This window comes from Euleptes europaea, chromosome 10 (assembly GCF_029931775.1).
Source record: "Euleptes europaea isolate rEulEur1 chromosome 10, rEulEur1.hap1, whole genome shotgun sequence".
Taxonomy (NCBI): Eukaryota; Metazoa; Chordata; class Lepidosauria; order Squamata; family Sphaerodactylidae; genus Euleptes; species Euleptes europaea.
Genome location: NC_079321.1, coordinates 60232904 through 60258473, shown reverse-complemented (window position 1 = coordinate 60258473; position 25570 = coordinate 60232904). Strand labels below are relative to the sequence as shown.

Genomic DNA, 25570 nt, shown 5'->3' with positions numbered 1-25570 from the left:
GTAAGCATATTTTGAAAAATATGTTGTGCATATCTAGTATGTACAGGAGTTATAATTATCACTACAGGTAGTGTTACCTAAACCCATCATACTATACAGTTCTTACAAAGCATTTTGAGTGGAACTTTGTATTAAAAAATTAATTTTAATTAAACTTTGTATTAAACATTTAATTTTAATTACAAATTTAACAGTCCAGAGTATTTGACAGGAAAACAGAGCCCTTTTGGCCTGGACCAGACCAGTGGTCCAGCTAGTCTAGCATCCTGTTTCACACAGCAGCCACCCAAGTGCCTGGAGGGCCAACAGACAGGGCATAGAGGCCAATCCTTCCCCATGAGTTTGAGCACAATCCAGGGGAGGGGGTAGATCCGTGGCGGCCGGGAGCAGTGCAGCCGCGCCCCCTCCTCAGAGGCTTCCTGGCTGCCAAAAAGAAATTTAAAACATTTTAAAAATAAATGAAAAGAAAATGCCCCCATTGACTGCAGCGAGGCTGTGCCACCAAAAATATTGTTGCAATGCTGCAGCATGAGGGGGCGTTCCCAGGGCGAAAGGGGTTAGGAAGCTGCTTAAAGGCAGCTCCACCCCAAGGAACTCTTCCCAGGATGCCGGCTCTGGCATGGATTCCACCTGTGACTACATAATTGCCCCTTATCCCAGGTTAAGTGGGCACTTATGCCAATGCAGAGTCACACTGGCTGCTATGGGCATTGCCCCCCCCCCTTTAAGAATGGGCTGCCCATCTAAAGAATTGAGAGGCGACTCATGAAAGTCCATGCCCTACCAGAAATTTTGTTAGTCTTTAAGGTGCTACTGCAGACTAACACGACTACCCATCATGATCTATCTCCATAATTGTGTTTCCCCAAATTTCCAACTTCTCTATTGGGGGGAGAGGTTGGAGAAAAAGAGAAAAGCTCTTTTTTTCCCCGTTTCACCATTCATACTTCTTGACTTTCTCCTTTTAACAGATCCACTATAAAGACTTTACTCTTTTATTGGTTATCACTGCTGGAAATTCTTTATCGTAGAATTGAACTGGTACCTAGGAATCTAAAATAGGTTTGCTAGCCAAATTGACAGTTGTTATTAGTTTATATAGAAGCGAAGAGGAAAGATTTGTAAAATGACTAATCTGTTTCATTACAGCTATTTTTGTCCTTTCGGTGGACTTTGATCCTGCTTTAAAAAAAATACCTGGCAAATCCGTATTGTAAATTTTCAAGAAACAAAAAAATTGTCTTGTTTTACTATATCTCGATGCCTTATACCCAGGTGGCTGGCTAAGTAATGTCTTTGTTTTACCTTTTATCTGAAAAAGTTTCTACTGAATTAGCAGAGCTTTATTCTGATTTTGTTATTCTCTTTAGGAATGCATGTTGGAGAGCAATGTTAACATCTCATCGTATGGATCACTGAATGGGTAATAAATGGCCCTTCCTCGTCTCACAGGAGCGTTGCGCTCCTTTTCAAATATCACTAAACAAGATGATTATAGTGAAGAATCTGCTGACTTAACGGTAATTAATCTTTAATAAAATGTACATATTGGGAAGTATTTGTTTTGATCTACTTAAAGGATGCAACACATTTTGCCACAAGCTATGCATTTCTTATATAATTTAATGTTTTTGAAGGGTTAGATAGGAGAGATTGGTGCCGTTAAGAGGGAGGCCATGGTGCTATGTAAAAGGTAAAGGTCCCCTGTGCAAGCACCAGGTCATTCCTGACCCATGGGGTGACGTCACATCCCGACGTTTACTAGGCAGACTTTGTTTGCGGGGTGGTTTGCCAGTGCCTTCCCCAGTCATCTTCCCTTTACCCCCAGCAAGCTGGGTCCTCATTTTACTGACCTCGGAAGGATGGAAGGCTGAGTCAACCTTGAGCTGGCTACCTGAAACCAACTTCCGTCAGGATCAAACTCAGGTCGTGAGCAGAGCTTGGACTGCAGTACTGCAGTTTACCACTCTATGCCACGGGGCTCCTGATGGTGCTATGAGCTCCCCTTAATTCAAAAAGCATGTCAGTGGTTTGGCATGAGAAAACTCTGCACCAAAGTTTGCCTCCCTTGTTTCACGACACGTGCTGTTCTCAGTAGGACAAACTATGATTTTCTGAGGATTGGTTCTGGCCTACAGTCTGGTTGGCTGCTTTGATGAAGAGAATTTGGTGTTTCCTTTAAGTTATTTTGTTATATCAATACCCTGGAGGAGGTTTTGTTTGCTTCTTCACCAGTTTGGTGATGTGGATTGGTGTAGGTAGATTAATCCTTTAGCCCACCGTATTCTTCACCGTGCACTGTTAATAATCAAATAGGGATACTAATGGGAAAATGGATTTCCCAACTAATAATTTTTTTTTTTTTTGAAGGCTGTAGAGGCTGAGCTCAGAATCTCCTTTGAAAATGGAAAGCCTGGACTTTTAACCAATAGCAGACATTTGTGAAGCAAAAGGCAAGCTAGCAGTAACAGTTCAGCAACTTAAAAAATAGCCTTTGCCAGCCATTCACATCTTTGTTCAAACTGAAAAGAAACAAATTGGCATCTGAAAATTTGATATTGAAATGCTATCTATTCCTACACCTATCCAAGCACTTCAGGGCTGATTCTGATTTCTCGCATGTCAGTGTATGCCCAGAGTAACCCTCCTGATTATACTTCATTCCTGCTTTTCATCATCATTACTAGAATAGCAGTTGGGCTCCCTCTTCCCTTGTCATTTGAAATAGTCCTCTTCTACAACTAAATGAACCATTAAACGAGAATCTGTCCACTGCAACATGCACTGGCAACAACTAATATAGCACAAATTGAAGGAACATACTGATCAGCACTTTAGTACATTTTTCTTAAAATTATATCTCCTGGTGGATATCAAAGAAGAGTCTGAATACGAGATCTATTTAACGATATTCGTCATAGGAATCTTCCAGCTAGCTAGAGACTGCATGGTAGGGGAAAAAACCCCATAAGGAAACTGGATATGGGTTGAGATTTTTCTGAATGTTATATCCTGTTTTCTTGATTACTTCATCTTTCTGAAAAGTGAAAAAATGGAAAGGATCCCAAGAAGGCTTGTTGACTGGTGGAGTGAAGGGTGGTATTTGTGACAAAAGGTTACTCATTAAAAATAATTTGGGAATTATAAGTTAGGGTGAAAAGAGGATAGATGTAAATCTAACTATCGGTTAGCACAGGGCGACTTGTCAGGTGTTTCTTTCCACCTTTTCCCGTAGCAGAGAGCAGACTTGGAGGAAGGGATGGGGGAAATGAGAGATGGGCGGGGAAGAAGGAAGAGTGTTTCTTGAAAACAAATATTTAAAGTAGAAAATGGCTGGTGGCTTATGAAAGATATTGTCACTTAGACTGTAGAGGAGAGATGGTCAAGGATTGGACGGTAGATACTGTTTTTGTGTCCAGGCCTAAGCATTTTAATTACAGTTGTGTTGAGATCATGTTTTAAGATACAAGCTACCAACTGTGGACAATAAGAATTGACTCTGTGGCATCAAATTCCTGAGGGGGATATCTATAGCCGCCAGGTGCAGGAAAAACAGTCAGTGTTATGGCACCTTTAAAGTCTTAAGAGATTTACTGTGGCATAAGCTTTCATTAATCAGAGATCACTTCATCAAGTACATCTGATGAAGGGGGCTCTAGTCTACAAAAAGCTTATGCCATAATAAATCCTTTAGTCTTTATGGTGCAACAGGACTCCTGTTCTATTTTTTGCTGACGTGTTAAATAACCAGGCGTGTTGTACTGGCTTTATGCCTTTTCTGAAGCATTTGAATTATTACACAGTAATAGGCTCTATAAATACCTTTGTCTTTTCTGATTTATTATTGTTAAACATGTGCTTCATCAGCAACATCTAACGTGTGCTGCAGCATGTGCTTCTAATATCTCGTATAAGTACACAGAGTGCAAAGTTATTGCAGGGCAGACTGCGTGTTGACTGTATATTCACAAGTTACCATTTAAGATGAATTATCTAAGGTGTATAGTTGTACTATACTGGAGCCCCGTGGCGCAGAGTAGGAGCCCCGTGGCGCAGAGTGTTAAGCTGCAGTACTGCAGTCAAAAGCTCTGCTCACGACCTGAGTTCGATTCCGACGGAAGTCGGTTTCAGGTAGCCGGCTCAAGATTGACTCAGCCTTCCATCCTTCCGAGATCGGTGAAATGAGTACCCAGCTTGCTGGGGGTAAAGGGAAGATGACTGGGGAAGGTACTGGCAAACCACCCCGCAAACAAAGTCTGCCTTGGAAACGTCGGGATGTGACGTCACCCCATGGGTCAGGAATGACCTGGTGCTTGCACAGGGGACCTTTACCTTTTATAGTTGTACAGTCTTATGCAGAGTTACTCTAGTCTAATTCCACTGAAACCAGTGGGTTTAGACTGGTGTAACTCTACATGGGATTATACTGTTAGTGAATGCAGTGGGTATCTATGGAGTGTGGCAAGCCTGAGTTTGGCTTGTGTAATGTGTGAGGCAACCCTAATGGCTCCTGAAGTTATGGATTGTACCTGTTAATCATCAGTTTGAGTCAGGTACTGTAATGGATACACAGACTTGCAGCACGAGACAAGCTTTGTGAGTTGATTTTATCATTACCTGTTTCTGCCACTTAAATCAATGAGATGACTTAAATGAGATCTTTACAACATACATGGAGGTTTGGATTGGATTCAGTGAGTTGGATCCAAATTTCCATAAGTAGAATTTGCAGAAAGCATCCTTGCCATCTTCTTTCTCTAGCTCCATGTGTTCTCTGAAAAAACTGCTCCTGAAAGGTGGGGAAACTTGGAAACAGTATAGGTTGTGGGCGGCACAGAAAATTAAGTTAATTGGAGCGAATGGTGGAGTTCCTTCCTTGCATAAGTTCATGCTCCATTTGGGGAAGGATGACTTCTGCTCATTCTCTCTCCTCACTGCAACACTACTGTTTAATATAAGAATGCATATGATTATAGTTAGTTAACTTTTGCTGTTAACATTTACTTGTTTAATTCTAATAAGTAACAGATATTGTAGTGTTTGGATGGTTTGAAAACACATTTCTTCTAGCATTATGGAAAATCTGTTTATTCATAGAAATGCTCTAACTACTTATATTATTTGTGTTCAGAACAAAAGATCACACTTACAAGAACAGTTATTGCGCTCTGATCTTAGCTGGAAGAAAATAGTGAGATTTATTGATGAAAATTCAGAGAAGGGAAAACAACAGTCTCTACATGGAGATTTAAGGACAATATTGCAAGCTGCCAAACAATTAGGTAAGTGGTAATTTAGAGTTAGACTATTAATTGTATGCCATGGTGCTGTGTTATCCTGTTTGAAAGAAGTCCATAAAAGTTACAAGCCCACATATATTTTTATAAGTCCATTTGCTTACACATACCTGTACTTGTTTGTGGCATATCAATGGCATAGTGCAGTTAGGTCACACTTGAAAATAAGTTTGCAACCGTTAGTAGACTACAGATGTGTTATGAACCTGCCGTATGCAAATTTTACATCTGCTATTTTGGAAATCAAACGTTTCAGGTTAAAAATCCAGTTGTTCTGAGGTTACAAAATGGAAAAAAAAATCTTTGGTGCTTTTTACTTATGTTTTTTTTTTAAAGCTGATGTAACTGCAAATGAATGTGTAGAAAAAACACGGCCACAATTGCATAGGAACCATTAGTTGTCGTTCGCCCTTCATAACTGGGAACCCACAAGGATTTTAAGGGGGGGAAATCTTACCCCTCTTCCTCTCCCACTGCTACTGACTCCATTGCTCCCCCCACTCCGCCTTGCCTTTCTTTTCGTCATAGTGCTGTTGACTGGCCTCATGGCCTCATTGTAGAGTGCCATTTTGGGTTACTGTGGCAACCAAGAGTGCCACCCAAGCTCCATTTTTTCTGATGGTATGTGCATATACAGACATTGCTCTTTATGGTTTTTTTATGCCTTAAATACTTTTTTCCTATATACTGAATTTTTCTGCAAGCCCAGAAGTTCCCCTGTTTCCCCTACATTGCAGCTGCAGTTTTCTCCATTGTGTGAATCTTTTGATCTGCACATGGTTCACCCCTTGCTGTTAGATTTAAGGGCTGCCCAATACAAAGCAAATTGCCCAACTGATACCTAGTTATAATTTTTTCTTTGTAACCTTTTGTTTTAAAACTTAGCTTTACTGCACGGGTTCAGCATAGTGCCTTGGCTCAGTGATTTCTGAGAATCCAGTCAGTGTTCAATTTACTATGCTCTGTGGATTTTTAAAAATGGCTAGACTCATGCTGCTGGGGTGTATGGTATAAATCCTGGGCTCTGACACCACCTATTTTCTTGTGGGGCAACTTCTAGTTGCCAGTGGTGACCAAGCTCCCTTTTAATAATAAGCCCTTTTAACTCTTATGCCAGTCCCATGCACGTTTATCATCACATCAGAGTACTAGAAATCAGGCAGAAGTTTCTTTTTATTAGCTGAGTTGGATCGTTCAGTGCCTTGGTAAAATGTATACACCTAAGGGGACAGTCACTTCAGAACCGTATGTGAATTTTCCCAAGATGTTCAAAAGTTATGTTCAGTTCTTAAAAGATTTTGAGGTGGTTACTGAAAAACTGAAAAACATTACGGCATTTCATCAATGTAAGAGAATACAAAAGCAGGCAAGTACTTTATTCCTAATCAAAATGGGACTTGTAACTAAGGTTGAGATTAAGGGTATGTGCACAATGTCCAAGTCCTGACATGGTGTCCTCAATGTCTTCTAACTGTAGCAGCTCGCATTGTACCAAATTGCTTCAGAGGATTTCTTGAGTTTTGGTGATAACGTTCTGCGTGGCACAGAGAACTATGATGGGTGTGGGCTGCTCAGGAGTATTGTGGGCCCAAGGGCTGTATTTGGGTGCTTTAAAAAAAAAGAATCTATGAGATGACTTATGTATTGCACAGAATGAAGAATTAATATAATCGAAACCTGAACTGTAGCATTTTAGACAGCTCTTGATTAGGTGCATTGTTTTGTACCATTTTAGACAGCTCTTGATTAGGGCCATTGTTTTGAATTTCCGCTATGAGTCAGTCTGACTTACTTGACATCAGAACTGATAGCAGCATTCCAGGGTACAGCCACATTTCTGGAGCCTGGATGTGAAAGAACCTCTAGAAATTATAAAGCCAGGTGTTACTCTATATTTGAGTATTTTGGTTGGGGGGAGAGGTGGCCAGTTGCTGGGGCAGGAGGGAGTGTCCACCCCAAGAGCGCACAAAGAGCCACAATCAAGTAGCAAAGATGAGTGTGAGATTAAGGGGTTGCACTGGAAGGGAAGAAGCTAATTCTTCAATTCTAAAGAGTTAGCAGGGCTTACTTTTAAGTAAGCATACTTAATATGACCTTGCAATGGACTCAGACTTGTCTAGTTATCTGAGCAGAGCAGGATTCCAGTTGAATGGAAGAGCTATGCAGGGGAAGTGTCTCTGTATACTGAGTGAATGAAGTTCTCACCTACATTATCATCTCAATGACTGTCTGAGCCATCTGGAAAGGCTTCAGTAGGCAGGTATGAAGTGAGACCCACTACACTTGCCTACACCTCAGTTAAAACTTCTTTAAACTAGGTCAAACCAAGAGTCTACCTACCACAGTATTGTCTGCTGTAATTGTGAGCAGCTCTCCAGGGTCCCAGACAAAATTGGTTTTTCCCCAATACCTGTTGCCTCCAATTTTTTAAAGAGAGATGTCATGGATTTAACCTGTGTTCGTAAACAGGTGCTTTGCCGCAGAGCCATGCCTCATCACCAAAGCTTCCTACACATTATAGTCTGGCATATTTTAGGCAAAGCTATATTATATCTCCAGTCTTCACAGCCTTTGAGCCAGAGTAGAAAAAGAAGAGTTGGTTTTTATATGCCGACTTTCTCTGCCACTTAAGGGAGAATCAAACCGGCTTACAATCACCTTCCCTTCCCCTCCCCGCAACAGACACCCTGTGAGATAGGTGAGGCTGAGAGAGTGACTTGCCCAAGATCACCCAGCTGGCTTCATGTGTAGGAGTGGGGAAACAAATCCAGTTCACCAGATTAGCGTCCGCCGCTCATGTGGAGGAGTGGGGAATCAAACCCGGTTCTCCAGATCAGACTGCACTGCTCCAAACCACCATTCTTAACCACTACACCACGCTGGTTCATTCATGGCCTCACTGGCTATGCTACAGTTCAAAAGTAAACAGCATTAGCTTGTAACTGGTCCTGCTCAGCTGAAACCTGAGTGGTTCTTTTAGGAGCAAGTTACATTTAATCCTGTGATGCTCCTGGTACTTTTTGTCTGTAGTAACTGTTCAGACTACAGACCCACTGGGAGATTTTGCAGTAGAGGACTTCAGATTTCAATTTGGCTTTGCTTCAGTAAATGATACTAGAGAGCCAGCATGGTGTAGTGGTTAAGAGAACCGGGTTTGACTCCCATATCCTACACATGAAGCCAACCAACTCAGAAGAGTGATCTAAATGAACAGGAGTCTGGTAGCACCTAGACTTACCTGGATAGCTCAGGATAGGCTGATCTCATCAGATCTTGGAAGCTAAGGAGAGGTCAGCCCTGGTTAGTATTTAGATGGGAGACCACCAAGGAATTCTAGGGTTGCTATGCAGAGACAGGCAATGGCAAACCATCTCTGAATGTCTCTTGTCTTGAAAACCCCATGGGGGTCGCAGGTTTACTGGGTGCAGGAAGCTTTTTTAAAATTGTGGGGAGATGTTCAAAAATATGATCCCATCCAACGTGAACTTCGAAATGATACAGTACAGGATGTTATTCCAGCAAACCACCTGCATATTTTGTCAATTGGCTCTAAGACCTTGGAATCTCTGTTCTGTAATAGGGGTAGGCAAAGATGTTGGTGTGCAGGCAGATGGATTGGAGGGTGGGGGGTGAAGGTTAAACTTGGCAGGATATACCTGGAGCAAGCTGAGCCCCAGCAAAACTGCTTGTTCCTGGGGGGTTTGTCTTGGGTGTGCCAAGCAAAATGGCCTGGTGTGTTGCTGTTCAGCATGTGAACTGGGGGGAATTGCCTACCCCTGCTCTATGGTAACTTCACTGAACACTGTTTATTGTTAAGTCTGTGACTTTAATGCGTACCCGGTTCCTTGTTTGAAGAAACAGAAGATATATTTCTTGTTTTAGAAAGTTGGTTAACCTGCAGGCTGTTACTTTCTTCTCCTTTTTGTTTCTGTGATCAGTGGGATGTGAGAACGGTCAAGAAGCTATTGAAAGTGGTGCTGTTTTCCTGTTCAAAACGCTTTACATGAAAGAGTATGTTGGTCATGAAGATACCAAAGCCATTAAACAGATGTTTGGCCCCTTTCCATCGTCAGCAGCTACCGCAGCCTGTAATGCTGCCTCTCGGATTGCTTCTCACTTCACTGAAGAGCAGCTCATTGCCCTACTGCAGACAGCAGAAGAGCAAAACGGTGGCACACCATGGCACTTTGGTAGAAACACTGTGTTTTCATTTGACATGCATGACTTGGACCACTCTGAAGAACTGCCAGTGAATGGTGAAGTGGACGGGCAGAAATTTATCAGCTTGGATTACAAGAAATTTCTGCATAGCAATTTAGAACACTTCCCAAATGGTTATGATGAAAGCTTGATGAAGCCGTCAGACAAGGTGGATGATTCTTTTCTGTGGTGTGAGGTTGGAAAGTATCTGAATGAATCACTAAAGGAGGCATCTGGAGGCCCAACAATGGAACATCTTTGCTGCACTTTGTATGAGATGCTGGCGTCAGCTAAAAGTGGTGATGAGCTTCAGAATGAGGTAGGATTACTACTATTCATAGCATTAATATGGGCAAGTGTCGTTTCTTTTGCAGTCAACTTCAGATGATCTGTGAAAAAGCATAAGGATAGTCATTGGGGTCAGTACCTACTGATTAGTTGGGTTCCAGTTTATTCCAAAAGCAATAACAAGTTAACAGATAAAACCTTGTCTTTTGAGTGTGTTGCAACGGAGAGGACATGATGAGCCAATACAGGATTCTAATATGATGTCTAAATATAGCACAAAGGGTTCCATACTACCTGTGATCTTGAGTTTGTTGTACCTATTGAATGTTCCATTAGGTTGGTTACTGATTATCGTGCATTCTGGGTTATGCAAACTTTTTAAAGAGATATGCCAGACCATAAACCTGTCACCTGCTTCTTGAAAGGAAACCTGTTTTTTTGAAAGGAAACAAGAAGAAAAGCAAGTAATCTCTAGTTCAGAATTTAGGATTGAAAAGAAATAAATTATTTGCTTCTTCCCAGATAATGGAAGATATTAAAATGTTAAACCATAGGATGGGTTAAGAGAGTCCTAAGGTAAATCAATGAATTTTAGAGTACAATGTATTCCAGATTCAGTGGTCTAAAGAGTGCTATACATAGAATCAAAAATTAAATTGGGTCAAGTACCAGGCCATCCTAAGCAGAGTTTTGCTCTACTAAACCCATTGACTTCAGTGTACTTCCAAGAGTGTAACTCTTCTTAGAATTGCACTGTTTGTCAGGAAAGGAACTCACCAGTTTTCTCCTATGAATTAAAGGCTGAATTAGCCATATGTAGTAAAGGGCCGAAATTGTCACTTGGGATTCTTTCCCCAGTTCAGTCATGTTATTAGCACTATTCATACATTAATGGCCTTCTGTGATAAATGTTGCCACACCACTTCAGGTAATGTTGGGAGAAGGCACTGTACTCCTGTTTACTTCATATTCTGACCCGTGCCACCCAGAAACAAGAATCCAGTACAATCTTATAACACGCTACTGGTATCTTTCTAGTAAGGGATGAAGTTGAAGTTTGTTTTTAATGAATTGAGGGATTTGGACTCAATTTCAACCTTTTGTAAATGGAAGCTTCACCAGAAAGGCCAATCAAGGAAGCCTGGCTGCCACATTCTGCACTCAGCATGACTTCAGGTGTTATAATGGCAGTACTCTAGTCAAGTCCGGGTGTGGTGTAGTGGTTAAGAGCAGGGGGCTCTAATCTGGAGAGCCGGGTTGGATTCCCCACTCCTCCGCATGAATTCTGCTGGATGACCTTGGGCTAGTCACAGTTCTCTCTAAACTCTCATCTCCACCTACCTCATGAGGTGCCTGTTGTGGGGAGAGGACGGGAATGTGATTGTAAGCCTCTTTGAGACTCCTTAAGGTAGAGAAAAACGGGCTATAAAAACCTACTCTTCCTCTTCTTCTTTATATAGTTTCTGCTGGTACATTCCATCAGTTTCATTTGCTGCACAAATGAAAGTTACATGCAGAATCCCCCCAAATCTCTTGCTTCTTTGGCCTTTTAGTTGTTGTCTCCACAGGCTTTCCTTTTCCTCTATTTTTAATGTGATCTGCTTCGTTGCACTATTTTAATGTTGGCCACCTGCAAAAAACACTAACAAACACAAGTTACCTTCCTCTTTGCACAGACAGCAACTGCTGGAGTCTAAAGGCTGAGTTTTACTTAAGGGGTCGTGGTGAAGGGGAATCTGCATTTACTGAAGGAAAGAGACAGAGCCTTGCTGCTTTTATATTCCACAGATCCCTCGAGGAAGCTCAGTGCAAACACACGGGGATTATTAACATAGAGGAATAAAATGATCTTCCCACTGCACCACTGTTTTTTCTTCGACTCTTTGCTCCTATTGGTGCGGCTCTCCGTTCTCTTTGCACTTACTGTAGGGCCCAGTGATGTGGCTTTAGAGGGTGTGGGGATCAGAATAGTACACGGGTAGTGTTGCTGAGTGACTGGCAGCATCCAACATGAGTCATTGGCTGTGGCATACCCTGGAAACTGCAAGGCATTTAGCAGCATTCTCCCTGCTTGGTACTAACTGAGCTAGCACTGTCCATGTTAGAGGATTGTTAGAGGATTGATAGTTAGAGGATTGAGACTTCCACCCATTTCCTTGCAGCTTGGCTGTTTAGCCTTTGCTGGCAGCTGCTGATTTTATGAATGAAAAGTTGACCGTGAGGGCTGTTTTTTTAATAATGAAAAGAAAAACCAAAGAGTATTTACAGTTGAACTAAGTATCTGTTGGCTTTTTCCAAAAGTTCTTGGGGAAAATGTGGCAGCGCAGTTTTATTACTTTTAAGGCATGATGCCTCTAAAAGTAACCAAAGAAATATCTCTGTACATGGAGGAGATGTACAAAAGACATTTCCAAATGTATGTAGCTCTATGGGGAAAAATGCAGATGAAAGATGAAAAATGTATCTCAGAAAGAACATATCTGTCCAAAGGAAGGTTGAAATACAATGGCACCCCCACCCCAAACCTTTGTCTTCTTTCGTGGCCATGAGCTGATTTTCAAGTCTGATACAGTAGATTTAAAATGGCTTTTCTAACTTTTGTATACGTGCTCAGTGACTCAGGTGTTTTCAGAGTCATGTGCGAATTCAGCAAAAAGAGAAAATAATATAAAAAATTAAAGATTCCTGTTGTGGATAAGAGGCAAATGATGCTGTGACAGTCATGGTGGTGGAAGGGCACACTGGCGTCCCTGTGACTGAGTGAATGTGGGAGAGCCTTACAACCAACAGAGAAAACATGCTAGCTCTTTGATGTGCTCACACCTCTTGATTGGAGGGTTCATGTTCTGGGGGGGCTCGTACCTGGCACCTGGATTGGCTAAGGCCCAGGCAATCCATGTGGGGGAGGAGTCTGAAAAGGAGAGCTGTTCCTTCATTTGAGGGTTGGTTGGTGAAGCTGTTGGTTGGTCCTTTGGGGGCTATCTCACCTGAGTGCATTGGCAATGAAGGATGTCAGGGGAGGGATGGTAATGATGTCAGCAGATGTGACGGGGGAGGGGCCACTGTGTGAGCAGACTGCTGGGCTTGATGGGCCTTGGTGTGATCCAGCAGGGCTTTTCTTATGTTCTTATAGGGGCATCATTTAGCTAACAAAGACCAGAGGTACCATGGATTGTAAGTACCTAGTTAGTAACTTTCCTTTTGTTTCTTTTGCTTAGTTCATCTAGGTCTGTCTTGAAGTGCCCTGAGTTTGTGCCTTGTACAAATAAAATGGTTTAGTTAGAGAGTGTCTGTACATTCCTTACCCACCTGCCTTCGCTACTCGACATGCTAAAGTAATACTCCCTTGTGGCATCGCATTGGACCATCTGACTAGAGGGAGGAGCTGAATTTTACCTGGGGTGGTGGCAGTGGGGAGGAAAAGTGGGGCAAGCCAGTGGCTGTTCTTCCCCCACATGGTGACATGACACACATGCCGTAAAGAAGTTCTTGCCTATGGATTATTTAGTGTTCATTATGAGTTAGGTTTTATGCCACATGGTAAAATAGGCAGAACTGGAGACAGTCCTCAGTTGTTACTTTTAAGCCGTTGAGTTGTGCTGAGGGAATGGTGTTTAGTAATATACCTCCAGAGATTTCATTTGTCTTTCATCTGACAGTAGTCTTTAATGCTTGAGTTAGAATATAAAGAAGGTGCCTTAAAGCTTGTTCATTTTTCATCTCCAGAAGGGTTTTTGAGTGGAGGAGAGGTAACATATTTTAACCTACCATTTCCTTCTTGGCATGGGCTGAGAGTAAATACTATACATGGGGTGGGGTGGCATTGACCTTTGATTGTCCCTTGTTCGTTACAGAACTGGGGCATCCTATGAGGGGAGCCAGCTACAGTAGATGTGAGTCAGTGTCAGGTGCACCCTTTTGCATCTCCCTAAAGCACACAGGCAACCCTCTGGGTTTACCAGTTTATTCCTCCCGGTCTGTCTATGGATTTCCCAAGTATACACATGTTACTAGAGCTCCCTCTTCTGTCATTCTGTAATAGTTTTCATTTAAAAAAATTCCTTCTGGAGATAAAGTGCTCTGTGGGTTAGATCCAAAGGTGGCTTTGCAGGTTAGATCCAAAGGTGGCTTTGCATGAATTGAAGACACCTCTGCTCCCGCAAGTGTTGTCCATGATTTCCAGGGATCTCTCTTTCAAGATATAGCCCCCCTCATTAAATACCAGGTTTTTCCTGGCTGTTTCCCAGTTCTCAGGACAAGCTTTTCCAATAGGCTATAGAAAACAGGGGAAGGTGTGTAATGATTATTCCACTCGTTCAGCCCCTGCTTTGGGCTCTTGTGATCCAGCCACATATTTATAAATCTTAATTCTAAGTCTTGGGGCCAAATTACAAATAATGACTGAGAGTTACAAATTACAAATTACAAATAATGACTGTGTATAGCACCTCCCCCTCAGCTTTAAAACAAACAAAATATAGTTGCTCAAGCTGCCCTTTATCCTGGAAAACCTGCAGGGTTTTTTTTTTGTGGGGGGGAGAGACTTCTGTGTGGTTTTTCCATTGAAAAGCCCCTTTTCTCCTTTCTCCCAATGTTCAATCTAACCCACATTTATTCTGTTGTAAGCCTGTTGAAACCAATGGGTTTAGACCAGATTGATGTGTCCTCGTGTGGAATACTGTCTGTGGTCTTTGTTGCCATATCTTATAAATGATATTGCATAGCTGGAAAAAGTGGAGAAGATGGCAACCATAATGAATATAGAGTTGGAGCACCTTTCCAATGAGTAAAAGCAAAGGATTCTGGGACTTCTCAGTTTAGAAAGAAGGCAACTAAGGGGTGCAAATGATAGAGGTTTATAAAATTACGCATAGTTCTTTCTTCCTCTTCCCTAATACTAGAACTCAAGAGCAGCCAGTGAAATTGATGGTAATAGATTAACGACAGAAAAAGGAAATAGTTATTTAATCAACAAGTAATTCAATTGTGGTGTTCGCTGCCAAGGGATGTAGTGATGGCTACAAGTATAGATGACGATAATAATAATAATTTTATTTGCATCCGCCCTCCCCCAGCAAACTGGGCTCCGGGGGATCAGACAGATTCATGCAGGATAGATCTGTCAATGGCTACTAGCCATGGTGAGTAAAGGGAACCTCCCTATACAAAGGCAGCAAACCTCTGAATCTGAATACTCGTGTTAGGATACAGCATCAGGGGTAAGCCTTGGCCTCTATGCCCTGTTTGGCCCTCAAGAGCAACTGTTTGGGCTGCTGTGGGAAACATGTCGGATTAGATGGACCACTGGTCTAATGCAACAGGGCTCGTCTTACGTTCTTATTGCAAGGCAGCCTTTGTGGCTGCATTTTCTCAGGGAAGAAACACTTGTAAGTCAGCTGCATAGTCCAGCCCTTGCTTTTTCCCTGGAAAAGCAATTGTGTTCAGCCACTATAGACAAGCACTGGACAATCCCATTTTAATGCTCCTCCAAAATAATTGTTTGTTAAAATTCCACACCATGGCCTCTTTGACTCCTTTATTGGTTTCAGATACTTCACAGAGCCGAACATTAATTCTTTGGAGCCTGCTCTTGGCTTTCCTTTCCAGTTGTGTTAATATGCAGAAAGGTTCTCAAGTGGTACTAGCTCACTCACTTTGAATTGCTGAAAGTACCTTTCTATTTCTCCCTCATGCTGGGAGACAACATGCTGTAAGAACTTCCCTTACTATAATGGCATCCATATACAAACTTTTTTTATTAGAATGGGCAAGATGGGATTCTGCGACTACTGTCTTTTTCACTGCTGAATGATGTTTAATTGTTTCCCCTCAATTTAACTTCTGTATCCTGCTGTTTCTACATGTTCTTTGTTTATAGTAATTGTAAGCCTCACTTGGCAGAGAACATCTCTGTTATGTATCTGTACACTGCCTAGAATAATGAAGTCCTGTAAGTTTGAGGCGCCACTAGTCATCATGAATAGTAAGTCCCAGTTAAGTTATCAATAAAAATGACTATCCATCCCACATAAGAGATGCTCAGTTCCCATCAAAATCAGTGTGTCTTATTTACATCCAGTATTGGCATTGCTAACATAATCACTGGTATTTGCTTCAGAACAAATGTGTGACAAAGTGTCTTACGTGTGATTACAGTAATGAAAAACAGATGCTTCTTGTATTACAGTCTGGTTGAAAACACAGTTTTAAAGGTGAAAATAGTTTTGACCTGGGATTTTTGAAGTGATTTCGCAATTTCTGTTTAAGAGAAAAACTCTGGTAGTATTAGTCTCTGAATACATAGGGTTCAGCATAACACCTGAGGGCGTCACCGGTATGTCATTGCTTAATCTGGTGTGGCTGAATGCTACTTGTCAGTCGAAGCTGGACTTCCAACTGTTTGGGAATCGTATAACTTCATGGCATTCCTTTTTCTTTATCAGAGATAGTCAGACAATCGCTCCACCAACCAAGAACAGCTAGGCACCATCACCCACAGATTTGAGAAAGAGCTGTCAAGTGGTTGACCTTTCTTTGTCCAGACTGGCTGAAGTTTCTTGTATTGACTCTAATTAAATGACAGTCTCTACTCCTGGTGGTGCCTCTCCATCAATTCCTTTAACTGTCAGCTTTGCAGAGAAAATTGGGTTTTAAACCCCAAACCTATAAACTATGGCTTCTTGGGAACTGTCCAGTGGTTCATGGAAATAATGCCATCAGATCACTAGTCAGCATAATGTGTAATTGGAGCAATGGCTCTATCTGATCATCTGTAAATCTCGACTTTTCTTCTTGATAGATGAAGACACTCCTGGCAGATGTGTTGGCTCTGGTTAATCTTAGTGCCAGTCCACAAGAACTTCACCTTTAGTGTCATAAAACGCATAGCACCCAGCAATCTCTTAATCATAACCCCAATAGTGAAATCAACAAAATAGAACTGGAGTTCTATTCATAGCTGGAATACTTTTTTGGCTGGCCTGTTCTAGACAGTCTAATCCCCCCCCCCCCCCCCGCTAAATGCTTTGGACCCTCAGGGCATTCCTTTGAGTATCAATGGAGCTGGAGGCTAGGACATAGCTCATGTGTGGCAAACTGCCAGGTATAGCTGGAGAGCCAACTGAGCTTTTAAACTGTGATTAAGACAAGGGAAAGTAAGGACAGAGATGCATCCTGAGAGGTGAGAGTGAAAATTCCTGATGCTACAGTCTCAAGTTGCAAACGGTGCTTTTCAGGAACTGCAAATGCAGGGATGGGAAATCTTGTTTAGAAATGGATATTTATGCTACCTGGTGGACCCCAACCAGTTTCTTCTTTTCAGAAGTTGTTACTTTGGTGAAATGTAAAATACAAAACAGTATCAGATTCGGGACAGCGTAATCTAATCTCACAGGGTGATGGTTGTAAGGATGACATAGAGGAGGGGAGAACAGTAAGCTGCTTTGGGAGCCCCATTGGGGAGAAAAGGGGTGGGGAACGTCAGGCCCGGGGGCCAGTTAAAGCCCACAAAGTCATTTGGTCTGCCTGCTTGGCACTTGGTCGGCTAATTTTTAAGTTGATAATTTTGTTTGGCCCACGAATGATGTTATAAATATCCAAATGAGATATATATTACAGATGCTTTCACGGGAAATCTGCTGCTGACTGGAAATGAGGGAACTTAATATTGAAGTTCCAGCTCGCGGTGAAGAACATGACATTTGCACCACAGCATTAGGCTAGCTGTGCACAGTTAGCAGAATAAGTTGGGGACATTTTCAGAACCACGTCAGACTCCCTCATTTTACAAATTCTCATGTTGATCTTTACTGTTTGACAAGGTAATACAAAGGGTCTTCTTTCCATCACCTTCATGTAATTGTCTATAAGTATCATCTGGATCAGTGGTTCCCAAAGTGGACAGTACCACCCCCTGGGGGGCAGTGGGATTACCTAGGGGGGCAATCAGAGTCAAGGGGGCAGCAGGGGGGCGCTAGAGGCGGGGCCCCTTCAACTGTGTTGTTCACTAATTTACAATAGATCAAGCTATGGCACCATGCTGGCAAATTTGGTGGAAACTATCAATTTTTTCCCAGACTTTGAAGAGGTGGTACCACTGGATCAAGTTCATCAGTTTTGTTGAATAAATTTCAGATAAAAAGTTTTAATTTGGTTTTGAATACATGTGCAAACCCCTATTTTGAATAACACTCTTTATAGGATAGGGTAGAGGGTTCTGGGGTTGAGTTTGTGGAACCAAGGGGGCGGGCCCCCAAAAAGTTTGGGAACCACTGATCTAGATGGTGAGATTTGCTGAGCCATCCAGAGTTACACCCTTCTACATTCATTGATTGATGTGCATGGAAGGATGCAGCTCTGTTTAGGAATGCAGTATTGGAGGCTGAGACTGCTTTGACTAGAGGGATCAATGTTGGGACGTGGGAAGGAGATTCCATGTGGTGCATGTAGGGCCCAAGCCATTTGAGGTTTTGACTTGGAAAGAACCTTACTATTTCCAAGTTTTCACTTTTCTCTGTATTTCAAGGTAATATAGTCTAAAAGCATTTACGGGTTGTTGGGTAATTCTCTGAAATAAATGATTAATTCCCTGGAATAAATGATTACACATGAGTTGTTCTTCAGTGTGCATTTTTAAAGCCAGTCAGAACAAGGAATTCATAAAAGAACATTTTCCAGTTAAATTAAGTATACCATATGCCCAGGAAATGTTTTAACCCTTTGTGGTCTTGATCTTACTGATTTCACCATGCAAATCAGAGGGGGACCGGAAGTTCATTTAGGAGTGATGCGTTATTCTCCAATCAATTAAATGTCACTTACATCCCTCCTCTATTGCTATTGCAATTAAGGGTGTGCATTCGGATACACCTCAGCCGAAGATATATCAAGGTTTTTTTGGGAAACCGAAAATATGGTCCAGAAAAATCCTGGAAATGTCTGGGATTTCCCCGGAAGACTGGGAGCCAGAGTTTTCAGGCTCCTGGGGACTCCCCTCTTCTCTTCCCTTTGTTTTTGCATCTGGGGAGAGTTCTATGGGCTTGCCAGGCTGCTTCTGTCAGTTTCAGGTTCCTTAGTCAGTTTCAAGAAATTTTTCTTTACTTTGCAAATAAATTTTTGAAAGAAATTTTTCTTTTCTTTTGCTTTATTCCTTTCCTGGTTTGTACAGTGTTGCTCACTGGTCAGGGCTTGGATTTATTCTTTTCTGGTTTAACATTAGTCCTGTTGATCTTGCATTGCCCCAGTGACACTGGGTTCTGCTGGGCATCCCCCTTGCTTGGATTTTTTCTGCTGTGATTCTTTGGATGCATTAGTCTTGTTGATCTTGTTCTGTTTCAGTGGTGTTGGGTTCTACTAGGCATTCTGTACATTGTCATTTGCTCCTTTGGGCCCCTGGGTTCTGCTGGGCATTCTATACATAGCCATTCACGCTGCTATCCTGCAGCCCTTCCCCTTGCAGCCCTTCTTCAGGTGGGCTCACTTTCAGGATGACTGAAGGGGAAAATTAAACAGACACACAGTAGTATGTGTAATCAATTGAAGGAGGAAAGCTTCTCCATCCATAAATCTTTTTTGCTTATTAAAATAAATCTTCCCCCTCTTACAACATGATTAGGGAAGACCTAGATTTGATCTCAAGGATATTTTGCTGAGCATTACTTTACATCAGGAACTTTACATAGGGTATGGCCGAGGTAGGTCAGGTTAATATGCATTTAAAGCTAATGCTGAGGAAGGGTTGTGTTTCTGCTTCTTGAGAACCTGTGTGGTGTAGCGATTAGCATATTGGGCTGATAGTTAACAGTGTACATCCTAATGGTCTAAACCTAAAGATATTTTCTCCCTCTCTCATAATACTAGAATGCGGGGTCATCTGCTGAAACTGGAGGGTGAGAGATTCAAAACAGATAAAAGGAAGTATTTCTTCACACAACACATAAATTGTGGAACTCCCTGCCCCAGGATGTAGTGATGGCTGCCAACTTGGAAGGCTTTAAGAGGGAAGTGGACATGTTCATGGAGGATAGGACTATCCATGGCTACTAGTCAAAATGGATGCTAGTCATGATGCATACCTTTTCTCTCCAGGATCAGAGAATCATGCCTATTATATTGGGTGCTTTGGAACACAGGCTGGAGAAAGCTGCTGCAGTTGTCTTGTTAGTGGGCTTCCTAGAGGCATCTGGTTGGCCACTGTGTGAACAGACTGCTGGATTTGATGGACCTTGGTCTGATCCAGCATGGCTGTTCTTATGTTCTTATCTGTGTGCACCCAATATGCTTTCTCAGTTTATTACACCTCATCAATCAGTTTACCTTTGTGACCTTTGGGGAGGGACTGTGGCTCAGTGGTAGAGCAACTTCTCGGCATGCAGAAGGCCCCAGGTTCAATCCCCGGCATCTCCACTTAAAGGGACTAGGCAAATAGGTGATGTGAAAGACATCTGCCTGAGATTCTGGAGAGCTGCTGCTGGTCTGAGTAGATAATCCTGACTTTGAATGGACCAAGGGTCTGATTCAGTATAAGGCAGCCTCATGTGTTCATGTGACTTCCACCAAAATACCGGACATAGGTTGCTTTCATTTGGGTTCTTTAACCCATTTTGGCTTCTGAGGGCTATTTTTAAAAAGGTTTGATGTTTCTTAAAGTTGAAATGCTGCCCTCCTGCATTTAAAAAAGGTAAAGGTCCCCTGTTCAAGCACCTGGTCATTCCTGACCCATGGGGTGACGTCACATCCCGACGTTTTCTAGGCCGGCTTTGTTTACGGGGTGGTTTGCCCGTGCTTTCCCCAGTCATCTTCCCTTTACCCCCAGCAAACTGGGTTCTCATTTTACCGACCTCTGAAGGATGGAAGGCTGAGTCAACCTTGAGCCGGCTACCTGAAACCGACTCAGGTAGTGAGCAGGGCTGGGACTGCAGTACTGCAGCTTACCACTCTGCGCCACGAGGAATCAAGGTTTTCCAAAACCTGGTTTGATCCAGTATTTTTTGTTGTGCTTTATCCTTTAGGTGTGTGAAATCTTTTTTTTTTTTAAAGTTTCCCTTCACAAGCCAAAGCTGGTTTAATGAGCCTATGTGAACAGACCTAAGTTGTTGGGGAGAAACAGAGGTGGGTGTCATTTACACATTGATGGCATCAAGCTCCCAGACAACAATTGCTCCTCATGGCTTTGGGCAGGTGTTAAACAGCATGGGGTACAGAAGAGAGCCCTGTCAGACCCTGTAGCATAAATGCTAGGGTGCCACGCAGCTGTCTTCCAGCACCGCCTTTTGAAAAAAAAGTCTGTCTTGTAGGAGTAGAACCACTGAAAAATTGTGCTCCCCTTCCCCGCTCCCAACTCAGCCAGCCTTTCTACAAGAATATCATGGTTGATGGTATTAAAAGATGCCAAGAAATTCAGGAGAATGAACAGAGAGACCGTCTCCATGTCATTAATAAACACAGAATGTGGACAATAATTAGGTAATAATTAAAGAGTTGGTGGGTGGCTTGCTTGAGAGAACAGGGAGAATAATTCTTTAGTGTTTTCAGTACTTTATAGTTATGTCTATTTAATTTCCATTGTAAAGAATATCTTATTTTAATCTGCCCTTAGCCTCTGGAACTGTTATAAAAATAATACCAGTTGGTCTTCTCCGGTAAAGAAATATCTAGATAGGAATGAATCTTTTTATTTAATGTAAAGCATGTCTTTATTTTGGGACATGCTTTCTGTAAGGAAATAAAAGTCACCAGATTTTCACGGCTCTTTGCATTGCAGCACAAAAAATGTATGAAAATCTTGCATGTGTCATTGTTTACAGTAGCGGAAAGATTGGCTTTTAATTGTCACAGACCAGATGCTTCCAAAATCTTACTCTTCAGCCTACCCGTGCTCCCTGCTGGCATACTGCTCTCCAACAGCATCCAGGGCTTAGTTTCTCAATATTAGCTGCTGCCCTTTCTGTCTCCATAGATGAATCTGCAGCCCAGACCCCAGATGTCTGCCAGCTGCTGCTTTTCTTCTTGCTTGAAACAGAACCAAAGATTCTCAGAGCGCTCAGATCGCAGCTGCTTTCTGTCCAACTATTGATCAGCTATATAATCAATTGGTTTCATTTGAAATGGGGGAAAGGGTTATGAGGAAACGGCGACTAATAACCAGTTTTTATAAAATCTGGTGTTTTTTCCAGGGGAAAAAAAAGACAGAAAATGCTTTGCCCATACCCAACATTTGTACCACCAAAATACAATAATAATTGGTGGAATATACTGTGTGTTGATTCAGGAGAAAACTTCAAGTAGTAACCTGAGTAATGAAGGCAGAATTGGTATAGATTTGACTTTAGGTTAGGTTTTACTTCAAGTGTGTAAGCAACAGCAGGTACAGTTCAGTCTAGTTGTAAACCTTTAAAGGTACCACTAGTTGGAATTCAGGTATTGACTCATGTGGACTGAAAAGTGGGAGCTGAGCTTCTCCCTCAAGTAACTGAACTGACCCTAGCGAAATTTTTAATGGTTTATGTCTGTGTGCTGCTCAGATATATCTAATATGGAGCACTTCCCTTAAACGTTTTTCTAGTTAATCGGTGCCTTGGCTGTACATGCCTCATCTAGGTGAAAGCTAGGCTGGCATGGGTACAGCCCTCCCATAACTCTCCACAACATCAATTTCTGATAACCTTTCAATTCTAACAATCTTACCTAAACAGGTCAGAAATGAGTATCTAAGCACTGACTTTGTTCTAGAGGGCAGCTGCTTAATCTAGACTGAAAGCGATCGATGGACAACCCCAGCTCTGTTTATCGTAATGTATCGCTGTCTGAAATAGTCAAGAAACCTGACAAATAGGCATGTCATGGGAAAGTCTCTTGAAATGCTTTTAGCAGTTGCAATTCTTTAAATGTGTCTTGGACATTCAGTTGGAAACAGAGAATGTTGTGGCACATGTTGACTAGTACAGGCATCTTACTCTAAAATCTTTTGTGTGCCTTCTCCATTGTATGGTCATTCCTAATTATTCTTTTCCTCTTTCCTACCTGTGGATGATCATGATAGAATGGCAGACCCAGTTGTTTGGCTAATTTCCATTAGCTACTTGGCACCAAGTATGAACAATTTATCTTGTCCACCATAGCCATAAAAAAATTACTTGGAAGCAAATTAAGTTTGGGCAGTTTAGTGCTTTTAGTAACTTGACGGTTTGCTCAAAATGGGTATAATTACAATTTATTAAAATGCAAAATACAATTTTAGACCATTTCTCATAGCAAGGAATGAAGATGTTGTGAGGGCCTTTTCTCAGCACATCCCAACATTAAAGGTAGTCCCCTGTGCAAGCACTGGGTCATTACTGACCCATGCGGTTACGTCACATCATTACGTTTGCTAGGCAGACTTTGTTTTACAGGGTGGTTTGCCGTTGCCTTCCCCAGTCATCTACACTTTACCCCCAGCAAATTTGGTACTCATTTTACTGACCTCGGAAGGATGGAAGGCTGAGTCAACCTTGAGCCGGCTACCTGAAACCGACTTCTGTCGGGATTGAACTCAGGTTGTGAGCAGAGCTTTAACTGCAGTACTGCCGCTTACCACTCTGCGCCACAGGGCTCTCTCTTCACAACATAAAATGTACTGTAAATGCAGTAAAATAACAATAGTGCTGGTGCCAAGGCTTCTGGTGGAACCAACGGATGCGAGCCCTACATCTGTGTCCCCTTTCCCCATCTGATTGCTTGTGAGTGTTCCAGAACCCATGCTCCCAGCTGCACATACCTCCCATTGTCATCAGGAAAGGGCATTCAGGCAGTGGGAGGGCTCAAAAGCAGGAGGGGAAGGGCATGGGTGGGTAGAAGGAAGGGAGGCATGACCAGAGGGCTTGGTGGTAAGCAGATGGGCGGAAGGGCCCCTGAGTACTCTCTGCTCAAGGCCTCCCAAAACCTGGATCCACCCTTGACAATAAGTTTATCAAACTACATCAGGGTATAGCTGTGATTATTAGTGATGCTGTGTAGGTTACGTCATTCTCAAATGTTTGGTCACTGTGATTCAGTGGAGTGCTGGTAGATGGAATTCTGCTGGGAATTCTAAAAAAACACAACTCAAACACACACAGGAATTTATGACATTCTTCCATGATGTGATTATATAAAATCATCCCCGGCTAGTGCTGGTATTGTCAGGGTGGCTGTCACAGGGTTGCAATCCGCAAGCCATGAGCCAAGGACCAAGTGCCCTTTGGCTTGTCCCCTTTGGGCAAGCCTGGTTTAAATTATCTGCAAAAGCGGCAGAGACTGATGTCGAGCACCAGTTCCACTTCCTTTCAGTCTTAACTCATCCTTAAATCATCCTAATTGAATATCTCCAATATTTAGAACAAAAGATTCCCGGGTCTGCGTTTGAATCCAATGCCCTTTAATGACTCCTCTTTACGGGCACGCGTGCTACATTTCTGAAGCAATGCTTCTGTATTTTAGTCCTGCTTGACATTTAATTTCTGCATTCATATCAATGTTGGAAGAGCAGTGAACAATCCACAGGACCCTTTTAGATGTTGTGTTCTTCACCGGAAAATGTGAAGTCTCAGTATGCCGGATATGCACATCGTATAGTTAGGCTTGTCAAGGAGCTCTTCGACTTCTTACTTGCTACATTTATAATACAATAAGTAAAATGGTTCAAAGTTAAAACAGTCTAGATCATGAAACAGCAGCCGCAGGAGGAGGCAGTCGGGATTTGACGGTCAGTTCTTTCCCCCTGGCCTGCTCACTGTTCTGGCTGCAGTTTCCTTGCTCCATCAGAGCCTGCAGCTATGCTGGAGGAAATAGCCCTCTGCTAGGAAATGTTTGCAGCCACAGATGTTGACCTTTGCTAGGGGTGAGGCCTCCCTTGTGTTTGCCTGTAGCTTGCCGTTGGAGTGTGCAATTGGTAGCAACCCCTGTTTTGCCCTGCCTAATATGTTAAATGGCTCTCAGCTCGCCTATTTGTCTTTTCAGTCCAGACCAAAAAGAAAAACAACAACTCCAAACTAATTTCAGTTGTCTGTGACTGAGACGTCGTGTCTGCATTGAGGTTTGCAATATGCTGGATTGTCAGGCTGGCCTTTGAATCATATGTACGATTTAAAGATGTGGCTATTAGCATGTTTAGGAAATACATGAATATCATATGGATTTACCGGAGTGGAAAATAAGAGTTGACAGAAGCTGGGTATTACATCCTGTTTGAGTGAAAGAAAGCCAAGGTACTAATTTACGTAATAAATGCTCTAATATTATGCTCTTAAGTGACAAAAAGTGTTGCCTTTTTTTAAACATTATTGATAAACTATTTTCAACAGCACTGGAAGGATAGGTGTGTTGAAGTCAGATGAAAAGAAAGGCACTGTGATCTGGTTTTGTTGCATTTGGGGAACACTAATTGAGAAAAATCATGATGCAAATTAGAAGCCTGTTGCTGAAGAGAATGGTTTTTTTGCTCCCCCATGCTGTTTGCTGGGATTCTGCATATCAGATTTGAGCCATGATTCATAAGGAAAGTGTCTCACACAAGGACTAGTGTGGAAGAGGTGTGCTTTAATTGAATTCAATCTAAACTTCCCAGTAGCAGAATGCAACTTTCCTGCCTCCCTCCTGCGACTGCAGGGATTCAGACAGAAGTAGTTAGAACCCCATGGTGCAGAGTGGTAAGCTGCAGTACTTCAGTCAAAACTCTACTCATGACCTGAGTTTGATCCTGACGGAAGTCGGTTTCAGGTAGCTGGTTCAAGGTTGACTCAGCCTTCCATCCTTCCGAATTCAGTAAA

The 25570-nt window shown here is 42.3% G+C and overlaps 1 protein-coding gene across 1 annotated transcript in view; it reads left to right on the top strand.

The window, feature by feature from the left end:
* Positions 1 to 1379: 1379 nt before the first annotated feature.
* ASCC3 (activating signal cointegrator 1 complex subunit 3) overlaps positions 1380 to 25570 on the top strand; it is a 267934-nt gene continuing 243743 nt past the window's right edge. Inside the window, exons 1-3 of the mRNA XM_056856333.1 lie at positions 1380 to 1520; positions 5132 to 5282; positions 9236 to 9816. Of these exons, the coding sequence (XP_056712311.1) occupies positions 1431 to 1520; positions 5132 to 5282; positions 9236 to 9816 (822 nt within the window). The 5' untranslated portion in view covers positions 1380 to 1430. The remainder of the gene's footprint in view (positions 1521 to 5131; positions 5283 to 9235; positions 9817 to 25570) is intronic.